Source organism: Pelodiscus sinensis, chromosome 2 (genome assembly GCF_049634645.1).
Source record: "Pelodiscus sinensis isolate JC-2024 chromosome 2, ASM4963464v1, whole genome shotgun sequence".
NCBI lineage: Eukaryota > Metazoa > Chordata > Testudines > Trionychidae > Pelodiscus > Pelodiscus sinensis.
The window spans coordinates 9,634,411-9,649,394 of record NC_134712.1 but is presented as its reverse complement, the minus strand read 5'-3'; the positions used below and the strand labels follow the sequence as shown (position 1 = coordinate 9,649,394).

The 14,984-nt window shown below is 43.1% G+C and overlaps 1 protein-coding gene across 10 annotated transcripts in view; it reads right to left on the bottom strand.

Annotated features, from left to right (window-relative positions):
• Positions 1-14,984, bottom strand: part of FAM135B (family with sequence similarity 135 member B) — a 388,356-nt gene that overhangs the window by 199,174 nt on the left and 174,198 nt on the right. For all 10 annotated transcript variants that reach the window (XM_075920076.1, XM_075920075.1, XM_075920080.1 and 7 more), the window contains one exon: positions 13,776-13,871. In XM_075920076.1, coding sequence (XP_075776191.1) covers positions 13,776-13,852 — 77 coding nt within the window. In that variant the 5' untranslated portion in view covers positions 13,853-13,871. The remainder of the gene's footprint in view (positions 1-13,775; positions 13,872-14,984) is intronic.

Genomic DNA, 14,984 nt, shown 5'->3' with positions numbered 1-14,984 from the left:
GAGTGCTTTGATCTTACACTGATAACTGAAATTTTTATAGTGGTTGAACTTTTTGGTAACTCTGCCACTTGTGGTCCCCACAGGGAGTAATTGCAACACACTCCCTTATTAAAATAGCCAGGCAAAACCTTAAAACAATTTCTAGCGGTGATGATTTTGTGAAAACAAGTTTACATTTGATGGAAGAGCTCTGACCATTTGTAGTTGTTACTAAAGCCAGCACTGTTCTCTCTCAAGATTTAAGGCAAAAATAAACTCTGTTGTCACTATAAAATGTGAAAAGCCATTTTATTTATCTCTGCATGTGTCATCCCACCTGTACCATGGATGAACAGTCAGTGCCCTCAGGAGAGATCCACCTGCCTTTCTTCTGTGTTCTTCCAGTTTTCATTCTCATTTTCTCTCAAGTCCCCTTTCCTTCTAGAACTCCCAGAAACATCTCCATCTGCATCCTCATCCCTTGTCGCACAAGGAAATCTTGTTGGAAACTGTGGAGTCTCCTCAAAGCACACCTATTTTTCTCAGTGGTTGTTGGCAGCCCTGCAGCGTTTTTATCCCCATCAAGCAGAATAGAAACAGTCTGTTCTAAAAGTACACTCAGTGCTGGCAAATGTGACAGCCCTGGAGATTGAAGTCCTCTGTTTACCACAGAACGGATGCAAGAGCTGCTCTGAAAGTTCCCCTGACAATGCCTTTGCCAATAGGAATCATCCCTGATTTACAGACACTCCTTCAGTCTCCTCTGCCTGTTCCCTTGGCCTCTCTGCAAAGGTTGCCATTGGACAGTGTGTGTTACAGGCATCCTATCCACAGAGAACATGGTTCTGTTACAGCCCTGGTGACAGGGTTGGTTTCATTAGCTTGAGCTGGAGCAGTTAATATGTTTCACTTTCAAGGTCCCTCCTTCAATCCTGTTTGTCGGCCCAGATAAGCATATCTCATTTCTGTTATATGGGTGATCACCTGTTAGCAATACAGTTGAGATTGCAACCTCGTTTTGCACATCATAGAGATACACGAGAGGATATACATTCAACCTTGCTTACATGGAAGTGATTCAAAACTACTGACCGAGAACTAACCAGCTTTTATATCCCTTAAACAATCCCCTCAATCCTCCAGTCCCACCCTGCCCCCAAAGCAGATATTTTAAATTTCTATTTCATGGTGCCCTCTACAGCTGCATGCTGCCTATCCATCCCTTGTTCCCCTCTCCTACAGGCTTAGTGCTGGAGGTTTTGGCAGCTCCGACAGACCAGTAAACAGAGTACACATGATACATAATATATGAGATTGGATACCCAGTGAGGAACAAGACTCCCATAACTCTTACCTAGAAGCAATTGTACAAGTCTCATGAGTTTCTTAGACTAACTCCCTTTGGCCCACATCTGACCTCTTTCAGGACGGTGCATGCATTTGCAAATTGTGTGCGTCAATGTAACAAGAAAGTAATTCCCTTGCCAAACGAATCTGACAATAGCCTGATTTTTCTAAGATTTAGACCTGTCTTTTCTAAAGAGGAAGAGACTAACCTTTTTTTAAAAAAATATTACTTTGTCCTGTTCAACTGCTACCTCTCCCTAACCTGGTCCCTCTTCCTGAGAAAAAGTCATAGCTTCAGCAGCTTCCTCCAACTCTCTTCCTATTTGTAATTTCCACTTGCTCGGTGAGGGAACAGAAACAGTACTTTTTGATCAATCACATCATGGCCCAAATGTCAAACATTTAGCATCAGATGCTCGCAGTGAACTGTTTGTGATCAATTCAGAAAGTTCTTTAAAAAAAAGGATTAAAACCATGACAGAATCTGAAGAAACTCGACCTGATAATGGACATTCCATGAGAGAAAAATTAAGCTGAATCAATTAAGTAAATATCAGAAGGGAAATTACTATTGATAATAGATACATATATGGCCCCATTACCATAGTATGTGAATGCCTCACAGTCTTTTAATGTATTTATCCTTATAAGAACCCTGTGAGGTAGGGAAGTATTATTCCAATGTAACTAACCTCAAACATATTGTCAAGTTTTAAATGTGTATAGATGTGGAGTCCACTCTCAAAGAGAACTAAGTTAATTTTTAATCATGGGAGATTAGCCATAGCATTTTAAAAAGCTTTCTCCACTAGAATTAATTAAAGTCCTCATTATGTTCCAAATGTTAAATGCTTAATTATTGTATCCATTATTAATGAGAGTCTGATTTATCCTTGATGTTCCTTACATCATTTACCCATGTGTCCCTATCCACCCACTTCCTGCCCTTATACTCTCTCTCTCACAGACACACACACATATACACACTTTCCTCCTGTATTGGGGTGTTCCTCCCACACCAGCACTGAAGGGGTTAAGGTGGTAGGAGAGGTCAATTAGCCATAGGCTGCACCAGCTGGGGCTAACTGAGAATGGAGCTTACCTGGGCAGGAACAGCTAGGGCTACTATGTCTACACAGCAAATAAAAAAAACTCCTGCTTGCCCATGCCAGCCAGCTCAGGCTGATGGGGCTTGGGGCTGCATCATTGATGTGTGAATGTCTGAGCTCAGGCTGTAGCCCAGACTCAAGGACCCTGGACGGTGGGAGCATCACAGAGCTCAGGCTCCAGCCAAAGCCTAGACGTCTACATAGCCATGAGAGAACCCCACAGCCCGAGCCCCACAAACCTGCCCTGGCTGGCATGGCCAGATGTGGGTTTTTCTTTGCTGTGTAGACATAATATAAAACCCAGGAGTGGCGGAGAGTAATAGCAATATCGGAAAGAGTCCAGAGAAGGAGAAGTAGGAGCTGAGAGAATAGACCTGAATGAATGCCAGTTCAAGTGGGCCTGGATCAGAACTCAGTGTAGGGTGTGGGCCTGGATTCCCCTATGAGCCCCTGTGAGAATGGTGCAGGTAACACAGTGGACATGGAGACTACCTGAATCTGTGTGGAGACAGACTCTGGTGAGACCCCTACAAAGGAAGGATGACTGAGGCACGGCTGGAGGGCTAAGCCATAAGGAGACACAAAAGAGAGGAGCTGCAGCTCCTGACAACTCCACAGAGGTACCAGAGAGGGAGTTACCATGAAATGAGTGCTGATGGTGGAGGCACCAGTAATCAGTGAGTGGCAGACCCCCCTTTACACCTCTCCAACTAGTATGTGTCTTATATCAAAATATTTCCCCCCACTGCTTTCTGCTCTTTATTTTACCAGCAAGAAACATATGCCCTGAGACTCCTTCATCCACAAAGTCAATGACAAAACTAGTCAACAAAACTAATAAAATCCTCGACAGCTCAGCATTTGATATCGAGTAGCTGAAAACATCACTCTGAGCAGGGTGTTGTTTTTTGGGTTTTTTTTGTCAGCTGCATTATAAACTAACTTCTAATTTGTTCCAGGACATCTCCATAAAGAGTTATCATGCATAGCCAAATGAGTGTGCAAGATTATCAAGAACAATTCATTTTTACCCTGCTTTTTATTTGTAATACCTTTTCTTGGCAGATGTTATCCCTGCAGATGAATGGATGCTCTCCAATAACAAAATGGACAGGGATTGATGGGAGAATTGATCTGCATTTGTTAATCTACTGCCGCAGCAGTGAGCACTCTAAGTAATTAAAGTACTAAAAAAAAGTCTCTGATCTAGACATACTGTACGTTCAATCTTCACACTACAGGGTAATTTCCATTTGTGGCCTGAGATTTTGTTTGCAGTGTATGTAATAATTCATTTTAACAGCTGTGTGTCCTTCTCAAAGTGGACTGTTTACACTGCACAAGAGTGAGGCAAGTAATAGACTCAAATAAATGGAAAGGCCTATTTTTTCAAAAGTGATTAATGCTTTTGGGTGTCCAACTTGGGACCCCTTAAAAAGGGACCTATTTCAGACACTAGGTATCTACCCTCTGAAAGTCAAGCCCATTTAATACTGCCTCAGGTTGGACACCTTATCAACATGCCTCAGTGGATCCCAGCTAAGAATGCCAAATTCAGGACAGACTGCTGAGAAACAAGGCAGACTCAACCCAAACTAGATTGTACCAATCCAGTAACAAAAGTAAACTTCTGTATCACCACTCTGGCTAATAAAATGCAGTCTCCTTAGGCATTGTGACCTTGGCTCACCATCCCGACACTGGACATTATAATAAGTAGTTACTGAAAAACAATTTAATCAGATATAAGACCCTTCTTCTCCCAACAGATCAGCTACTTAGGTGAATATATAACTCAGATCTTACCCCATAATCATGCTGATATGCTAATCCATCAGTAACTAAAACTAAGCATTTAATAATATGTAAAAGAAAAAAGAAAGAAAGTGAGAGTTATAAATGGTTAAGGAATATATACAAGTGATTGCAAAGTCGGTATATCAGGTTTGTAACAGAGATGGAATAAACTGCTTGCTTGCAAAAGTCTGTCTAGAATCACCCAGACAGACAGATTGGAATCATCAGTTCTGGTTCAGAGTTTCCTTCTTAGTAATTCAGTCCAGAGAAAAGAAGCAGGACATGAAGACAAAATGGAGATGTTTCAGGGGTCTTTATACCTTCTGCCACATGCATGGAATTGCACTGTTCTAAACAAAGATCACAGCCTGCATTTGTGGGAAGTTATTGGCCCTATATGGAGTCCAGGGTCATATAAACATACCACATGATTTGCTGACTCAAAAGGGTTGGCCATTGGACCTCAGTGACTGACATGGCCCAGGTCAGGCAGCTTCATGCGCTGAGCCCGGAGCCCCTCACTGGGTGGAGTTGATTAAGCAGCTGTAGGGCGGTGCTACCCCCTACTCAGAGGGAACTGTGTGTGAGGCATCCTTAAGAAAAGCAATTAATGAGCTTATGAGCACAAAGCTGTCTACCCCTAATGTAAATCCATCTGGTGGCTGTCACCCAGGAATACAAAACACGTTTCAGATGCAAATACGTAGCCAATATTCATAACTTCACATATAGAGATGATAGATGGATTTAACCAGGATGGATTTAATACTTGCTAAACTGTAACTTTTCCATTGACATCTTAATCAGTACACTTTGCATAGCATTAATGCAAACTGCGTAACAGTGGTAACATCAGTGATAAAAATGGTCACCTTTCTTATACACAACATCACATACCCACCTCTCTCCAAAAAAATCCACTACAGTCGCTTTTGAAAATGTAATCCAATGATTCTCTAGGTGGCAGCCTAATGGGAAGCCAATTACCATAGTTTGCGAGCATTTCAGAATCTTGAAATATATTTCTCCTCACCCCACCACTGAGGGTATGTCTACACTACCCTCCTAGTTTGAACTAGGAGGGTAATGTAGGCATACCGCACTTGCAAATGAAACCGGGGATTTAAATTTCCCGGGCTTCATTTGCGTAAGTGGGGCGCCGCCATTTTTAAATCCCCGCTCGTTCGAACCCTGTGCCGCGCGGCTACACGTGACACGAACTAGGTAGTTCGAACTAGGCTTCCTAGTTCGAACTACCGTTACTCCTCATTCCACGAGGAGGAGATGCAGGGTCTAAGATGGAGGGTGGGTGCAGAATGGAACTTGGGGTAGTGGACTGTGGCACAGGAGAGTGTGTCTGAGTTGGGTGAAGGAGAGGGTTGTGATCTGGGGCGGGGGACTGGGGAGCAAGGTCTGGAAGGAAGTTGTGACTTGGAGGAGGAATATAGGAGGGGGTGCAGGTTCTGAGAAGGAATTGTGACCCAAGGCAGGGGAGGGGCAGAGGGTTTGGAGGTTCACCTGGGACAGGAGTGGATGGTGACCTGGGGCAACTCCAGACCACCCTCTGGATGGCTCCCTGCCTACTGCAGTCATGAGCCACTCAAGTGGCTGGCTGCTGGGGTCATGGTCTCTAGGCACTGCACACTCCCGGGCGAGAGGGAGGAGACTGTACGCTGCTTCCATGCCCAGCACAATTCTTGTAGTTCCCATTGGCCTGCCTGGGCTGGGGACGGGAGCAAAGTGTGAAGTCAGCCCCCCACCTCATGTGTGCGTTGCCTAGAAGCACATAATCCCAGCAGTTGGCTGCTCTCTACCTTACCTCTGCCATCAGACCAGTTCAAAAGGGTCCAGGATCTGGCTGACTGTTTCTCCTAACAGCTCAGCCTATATTTAAATGCTCCCTTTGCTGCTGGTGATTGCTCACTTCTCTCCCTGGAGATACGTACAGTACCTTCCAAGGTAACAACAGATAGCTTTGCATGCCTCAGTGAGTTAGCATCTGTGAAGTGCTTTGGAAAGGAAAAGTGCCAAGTGACTGTTAAGCAGCAGTGTTATCCTCACCTGCCAGCTCCGGGAATAGGCTCCAATTCCACCACAATTGCTTGCATGGCGCACAGGTTGTCTTTGAAGCATTTCAGTTATTTCATTACTAGTGCTGCTCATTTAGTTAAAATTGTCAGGGTCATTTCTATTCTCATTTACAATAACCGCACTGACTGCTTGTATTAGTATCGTGTTTCCAGCTTGCTCCAGTATAGCGTAATGTTTACAAATGTTTCACTTGACTTTAAGTAACAAGATGTGGTCGCACATCAACACGGATCATTTCATGAGCCTGCTGGGTTGGCAGCACCTCCTGTAGAGCTGCACCCGGGGACACAAACGTTCTTGCAATTCCACAAAGTAAGAACTAGAGCTAACGTTCAAAATGTAATGCTGTGAAAATGCAAATCATATTAAGTGAGCCTGAAACTTTCAGACTCATTTCGCTCAGAATGCCCTTAAAGCAGTAGTGTAAATGTCACTTGGATTGGGGGGGGTATTTTTCCCCCCTTTCAGGAGGAGCCATACTGTTACTGAGGCCAGAAAGTAGACCTAAGATACGGCAATTCCAGCAATGTGAATAGGAACTTGGACTATAGGACTACTATAGGAGCGTGGACTTCCCTTACTCCTTGCAGGCTGTTGGAGTACCAGAGCTAATGAAGAGCACGATCAGCGGTCTATTTAGCAGGTCCTTACTAGACTCACTAAATCAAACTCCGGGAGATTGATCTGCAGATTGATGTCCCAGGGTACATCTACACTAGCCCCCTAGTTCGAACTGGGGAGGCTAATGAGGGTGACTGAAGTTGCTAATGAAGCATGGGATATTTAAATCCTGTGCTTGATTAGCATAATCCCAGCCGGTCAACATTTTTGGAAACTGACTAGCCCATAGTAACTGCCCGCGTCTATATGCAGCAGAGAAGCGGGATTCTGAAATAAACCCTTAGTTTGAATTAACTGTTAAACCTCATTCCATGAGGAGTAACAGTTACTTTGAAATAAGGGGTTTATCTTGGAATCCCGCTTCTCTGCCGTGTATAGAGGCGGGCAGTTACTTCGGGCTAGTCAGTTTCTAAAATGGTGACCGGCCGGGATTATGCTAATCAAGCGTGGGATATTTAAATCCCACACTTCATTAGCAACTTTGGTCACCTTCATTAGCCTCCCTAGTTTGAACTAGGGGGTTAGTGTAGATGTACCCTGGGAGATCAATCTGCAGATCAATCTCCCGGAGTTTGATTTAGTGAGTCTAGTAAGGACCTGCTAAATAGACCGCTGATCATGCTCTTCATTAGCTCTGGTACTCCAGAGTTCTGTTTCCTGCACAAAAAAGATTTGCTCTTAAGGTGGAAAGTTCTCTTGTGCCAAGAAAGTAAAGTTGTCAGACTTGGTCTTCATCCCAGAGCTTTAGTTGATTTTTTTTTAAAGCTACCATGAACCCAAAACATTTGAGCACTTCTGAGATAAGGACCAGTATTTTGAACCGGATTCAATATCCTATGGCCAGTCAGCATCAGGAGTGAAAAATTGGTCTAACGTGGCTTAGAAGATGCACCACAGTGTTCTGTACCAGTTGGAGTATTTTTAACTGAAAGCGTTGTGTCCAAATAGGTTACACTGCTGTACACCAGACAAGAGGTGATGAAGATATGAATAACTGAGGATAGGTTTGCCAGGAAGAGATGGGATGTTTGTGTTCTGATCTGTGTGATTTTATTAGTGATAGCAGTGCCAAAGAAACATGTACCCTCTGTGGTTGTCAGAAGTCACCGGTGGTGTCCTCAAGGTCTTCTGCTCTGTCAGTGATGATAACCATGTGGCTATGTGTGTGCTCATGTGCTCTCTGTATGTCGCACTGGCTTTGCACAAGTAGCCATCACAGCACACTCAGGGGCTACGTCTACACTGGCCACAATTTCCGGAAAAGGGATGCAAATCAGGTAAATCAGGATAGGGAAATCGGCGGGGGATTTAAATACCCCCCCGCGGATTTAAATAAACATGTCCGCCGCTTTTTTTCCGGCTTGGGGAGAAGCCGGAAAAAAAGCATCTAGACTGGCGCGATCCTCTGGAATAAAGCCCTTTTCCAGAGGATCTCTTGAAGTAGGAATAAGAGATCCTCCAGAAAAGGGCTTTATTCTGGAGGATCGCGCCAGTCTAGACGCTTTTTTTCCGGCTTTTCCCCAAGCCGGAAAAAAAGCGGCAGACATGTTTATTTAAATCCGCGGGGGGTATTTAAATCCCCCGCCGATTTCCCTATCCTGACTTACCTGATTTGCATCCCTTTTCCGGAAATTGTGGCCAGTGTAGACGTAGCCAGAGAGCCCCAGGAACCACAAAATCAGATGAGGATTGTAGGCACCAGGCCAGGTTTATTGTAAATGAAGCACAGGAATAGCTTCTCCCAATCAGATGTCTACAGGCAGGCTAAGAACGTGTGCCAGTAACAATGGACTCAGCTCAGTTAGTGACAGGGATTTGCCACTGCCCCCTGGGGAGGACAAAGAGTTAAGTCGAGGTAGAGACAAACAATCTGTGATACATACTTTACGTTTCATCTTATGTGTTAATGACATGTTTGTTAGCACCCCTTGTACTTTCTGCCAAAGCATTCCTATTCACCACCAATTATTGTGCTTCACTTTTGATGTCCATACTTATCACTTTTGTCCAACTACGGCTGGTCCTGAGTTACAAACAGTCGCATTTATGACTAAACCTCCCATTAAGCGTTCATAAACGTGGTCCCCGAGTTAGAAACATGACTCGCGCTTATGAACAGCACGGTTGCAATGTAACTCAATGGAGCCTGACTTACGAACATTTCGAGTTACGGCCAAGTGTTTGGTCCATAACCCATTCGTAACTTGGGGACTGGCTGTATTTTATTATGTGCTAGAATGGGGTGTCCTTGTACTGTCGTGGTGGGACTTATTTACATGTTGTGTGTTTAAGCAGTGCTAGCACCTAGTTCGTGTCCTGGACAGACTTGCAAGCAAACATCTGCTTTTGACAGGGCCTATCTGTTACTCAGAGTAACCCTTGCTTCCTTTGGTTCAGGATTCAGGCCTTACACCAGGCCTGTGCTTTGGGCTCTTTCTTTCTGCTACACCTTTCACTAAACACAAAGGCTGTGTCTACACTGGCACCCTTTTCCGTAAAAGGGATGCTAATGAGACACTTCGGAATTGCAACTTGAAAGTAGGAATAAGGGATCTTGTGGAAAAGGGCTTATTTTTCGCAAGATCCCGTCTAGACTTGCGCTTTTCTCCAGCAAAACCCCGAGCCGGAAAAAAGCAGCAGCCATGTTCATGCATTTGCAATTCCGAAGTGTCTCATTAGCATCCCTTTTACGGAAAAGGGTGCCAGTGTAGACACAGCCACAGTGGCATGTTTAGTCCCTTCCCTGGACCTCATACTATTGAGACCTTTGATAATAACATTTGAGACCTTGAACTTGATTCTGTAGGGAGCTAGTTTGACAAGCAACAATGGGTCCAGTGTGCTCAGAGTAACTTATGTTGCTAAGAAGATGTGCTGGTGGGCTCTGTCCTAAGAGCGGATGTCTTCAATGTCCAGGTAGATCACACCACTGCAGTCCAGCTGGCAGGAAACAGAAATGCACTACAGAGGCTTAATCATGTGCCAAGATGGAATACCGTCTTCTAGAGAGTCATAGATGAATGTGTTGCCTATAGCTGATGCTTGCCACAGTCACACACAGGGTGCTGAACGGTATGCACCACCTGTCTGACCCAGCATAGCTGTCATCACATTAATTATGTCAGGAGTCAGAGTACAGCTTTGCATTGGCTCCTGATAAACAAAACAAAATTAAAAAAAAGCTTCATCATAATGCTTCTCTTTGCTTCTAAGATGTTGGCCTTCAATTCTAGAAGTCAAGGGACTGCTTGCTCATTACAATCATTTGCCTGGGACCTAAGAATTTAACCCTGACCATGTTCACTGTTTTAAAAATACATCATTGTCAAAATTCCAGTATTAAGGCCTCTGCTCACTTTCCTGTGAACTTACTTTCTGCTTAAGCCAGTCAGAAAGTTATTTGTACTGCGGGTAAGTCAGTATCTTTTATTTTTTAATATGGAAATCCATCAGATAGGTCTTGAACTGTTTGAAGAATAAAGGTGCAGAAGGATTGCTTCTGACAGAACCAGACAAATCAATTAATTGATCTCTAGCACACATGGATAATTTTATTTCCTAGTCTATTAAAGAATATCAGAATTGGTTAACTAAATTCACTACAGAAATATCTGTCACTAGTCATTAAGCAGCGCAAGATGGAGAGAACTCGGATGGAAAATCTAAAAACCGCTTTTCCTCTAGAAATTGCACTACTTATTACTCGGCCTTTAGAACTCCAGTATCAAATATCAGCATGAGTCTTTTGTTTGAACTGAAAGCCTTTTTCTCCCTGCAATAGTTTTTTTTTCCTACAAATTGGCATTTGACTGTCCATCTGTATAAATATTTACGTTTGTGCCTTAAAGTAACAGAACATTAGTGTTAACTGAAAATATCTCATCAAGAAAAACAGCTTGAAACATGTAACTTATTTTATGACTGGCCCCAGTACACAGGCATAGAACAAAGAATCCTGATTATTTTTCATTTAGCCCAGTGTTTCTTAAGCTTTTTAAGACCAAGGAACACCAAACAATATTTTTTTATGAGGAACACAACGGATTTTTTGTTGAGCACACACACACAAAAAAAGGTCAGGAAGAAAAAGGAAAAAGGGTCAGAGAGAAAGTTATTGAGGAAAAAAAAGGTCACCTGCCCCTTTAAGGGTGGCCATTTTGAACTCTGCTGTTCTCCATGGCACACCTTCGACTACCTCGCGGCACACTGGTGTACCACAGAACACAGTTTAAGAAACACTGATTTAGACAGTGTTGGTCATCAAGCCACATAATGTAGTTCTGAGTGTTAAACTTTTATATATGGAACATACAGTTTTGACAACCTAATGGAATTTAGTCGTTACCATATGCTTTTGGGCTTTTGTGGGGTAGGAACTATACTATAGGGGCAGGTAGGGGTGGCCCGAGACTGGCACCACACACGGAATGCGCAATTAGCGCCTCTGCCTCCGAGATGAGCTGCCGGCAACTGGAGCCCTAGGCGGAATGCACGATCGGCGCCCCCTCATCCAAAGCCCTCAATGGCAGTGCATCATCATTGGGTGCCCCATTTAACGCGGTGCCCTAGGCGACTGCCGAGTCTGCCTGTATGCACGGGCTGCCCCTAGGGGCAGGTAAAATATAGCCTGCGGGCTAAATCCAGCTTGCCGAATCCCAGCAGGACCCTCAGGCAGACTCCCTGGGCTCCTGCAACTGCACACACTGCTCAAAGCAGCTGGCTGCTAGGCCAGCATATGTGCCTCTGTGCAGTGCATGCCCCTCGGGGGCAAAGGGGCAGCTTGTCTCCATGTTTTGCATATGACTACAAGCACTTCCCTTGCGTCTCCCAATGACTAGTTGGCACAGAGACCTCCCCTCCCCCCGACGGGCACGCATCGCACAGAGACACACTCACTTTGGCCCCAGCAGTTGGCCGCTTTGAGTGGAATGTTGGTTCAATGTGAGCCAGGGAGCCTGCCTTAGGGTCCCGCTGGGCCACCAACCAGGAGCCACCTATGGCAAGCATCTCCCAGCCAGAGCCTTCATACGGCACCCTCTCCGGCACTCCAACCCCCTCCCCCAGGTCACAATCCCCTTCTGCACCCAACCCCTCTGCACCTTTGCCCCAGGTCGAGACTCCTTCTTGAACCCAAACTCCCCCCCCAGATCCTGCATTCCTCCTGCACCCAATTCACCTACCCTAAGGTCCCTTCTGTACTTAAGCTGCTGTTGCTAGAGCCCTCACTGTTGATCTAATTCCACTCACATTGAAGTCAATCACTTTCATAGGATTTTTGGGCCAACACTCAGCTCTGAGAACAAAAAAAGGGTCACACTGAGCCAGGCAAATAGTCCATCTAGCCCAATAGCCTGTCTTCTTACATTAGCCAGTGCCAAATGCTTCAGTGGGAAAGAATAGAACATGGCAATTATGAAGCGATCCATCTCCTGTTGTCCAGTCCTGGCATCAAAAGTTGGGGACAAACAGAGCATGTGGTTTCATCCCTGAGTATCTTGTCTAATATCCAGTGATGGAACTAACCTCCATAGATTTATCTGATTATTTTCTGATTCCACTCATACTTTTGGCCTTCACAAAATCCCTTTGCAAGTCCCATAAGTTGATTTTATGTCTTTCGTAAATAAGTACTTTTCTATGTTTGTTTTAAATCTGCTGTCTATTAATATCATTGGGTGACCACTGGTTCTTGTGCTATGTGAAGGGGTAAACAAAATTCCTTATTGACTTTCTCCACACCACTCATGAGTCAATACATATCATAGCTATCATATCCCTCTTTAATCATGTGTTTTCTAAGATTAAAAGTCCCAGTCTTTTTAATCTCTCCTCACATACTACTATGTATGTAGTATGAATTTCTTTTTTGAGTTGTGGTGACCACAACCGCACACAGTATTAAAACTTGACTGTCCCATGGGTTTATTTAGAGGCATTATATTTTCTGTCTGATTATCTATCCCTTTCCTGATGGTTCCTAACTTTCTGCTCAGTTTTTTCACTGTCACTGTGTGTTCAATGTGCAATGACTACAAGATCTCTTTCTTGGGTAGCAACAGCTGATTTAGACCTCATTATTTTGTATGCATACTAAACTGGAGTTTAGTGAGATCCCTTTGTACCTCTTTGTAGTCAGGTTTGGACTTAGTTTGAGCAATTTTCTTTTGGCTGCAAATTTGCCATCTTTCTCTTCACCAGCTTGTCCACATTATTTATGAATACAGTAGAAAGTCAGAGTTATAAATGCCTTAGAAATGGAGGTTGGCCGTAACTTTGAATTGTTCGTAACTATGAACAAAACATTATGGTTATTCTTTCAAAAGTTTACAACTGAATATTGACTTAATACAGCTTTGAAACTTTACTATGCAGAAGAAAAATGCTGTTCTTAATTTCAATTAAACAATCACAGAAATAGTTTCCTCACCTTGTCAACTTTTTTAAACTTTTCCTTTATGTTTTTAGTACTTTAAATGAAACACAGTACTATACTGTATTTACTTTTTCTCTTTCTTTCTGGTATCTGATGCTATCATTCGTGTTGGAAGATCAAAGCTAACTCAGGAGAGTTAAAGTGGTAACTGTGCCTAAGTAGCTGGTTAAATCCATTTGGTCTGGTTTTACAAACACATTGTTTTAATAATTCAGGCTGTCAGACTTTTCCACCTGTCTGTAATAACATGCTTCCCGCTTCCTTGCCTGCAAGGAATAACTAACGATATCTCTCCTCCCAAAATTACATGAAGCAACTTATTTCAGAGTCCAATACTCATCTATAAATGGACATTATACAATGAGCAAACAAAAACACTAATGGAGCTCCAAACTCACCCTCTCTGGAAGAGATCCACATTATGGAATTTGTGTAGTTCCACAGAAAACTCAACCGTTCCCTGTACCTCCGACATGATCTTTTCAGGTCATCACCTAAATGGCACACAAACAGATATTTTAAATATGCTGAATAATTTGCTTAATAACACACACACTTGTTATTACATCTTGCTTCAGTACTCTGGGCTTCATCCCAAAACCCACTGAATCCAACGTGAGTCTTTATAGTAACTTACAAGGGCTCATTCAGGCTTTCTATTGAGAAGAGCAACATCCAAATCATGTGTAGTATATAAAGAAAATAATTGCCAAACTCTCCATTTTTAAAATATATACACCCAAGGTAAGGAAACGAACGTGTTAGTCAGTTCCCCGTTATGTCATAATGATTATTAGTACAATTCAGGAGTGGTGAAAGGAAAATCAGTGTTATACTCAGGCAGAGTTAATATAATTTGTACCATATCTAGTTTTCTAAAACTAATAAGAATGGTGCACCCTTGCTTTATTTTTGATAATGCCCTTGGTGAGACTGACATAAAAGTTAAGTTTGTAAAAGATATTTCTGTGGTGTGCACCAATAGTATATATGATAGATTCAAAGAAAAGCTAAAGGCACAGAGCTTGAACAAAAACACTTATAGATGGCCCTTGGCATGTGCAATGTTTAGTAGCCAGCTGATTGGGCTAGTGACATTTATTTTGGAAATACAACTGATTGATTGAGTTATATGCATTGATAACATTGGTACTTGGTACATACACATGTAAACACAAACTAAAGAAATTGTATCTGCAACAATCATGATTCAGAGTAGTTAGTGGGATGTTGATTTCAGAGAAAATATATTGAGTGTCAGCGAGGACAGAATTTTTCCTAGTATCACTATTGTATTAGAGAGAGCAATAACCCTACATGCTGGATGCTACCATCCTCGCAGCACTTTTAAGAATCCCAGTAGCTTGATGGCACTTATTGCATCAGTGAAGGCTGCAGGATCAGGCCCCCTTTTTTGATTTACTTTCAGAAGATATTATACCATTTCATAAAATGAGTTTACCTCCCACAAGAGATTAAAAATACGGCCAGCATTATACATCTCTCTAGCACACACACATTTTCTCAGTACTCTGGCCTCCCTTGTCCGATTCCATGATAGAATTCATCAGAAAGTCGGAGACAAAAGAGCAAACTAAAAACATCTT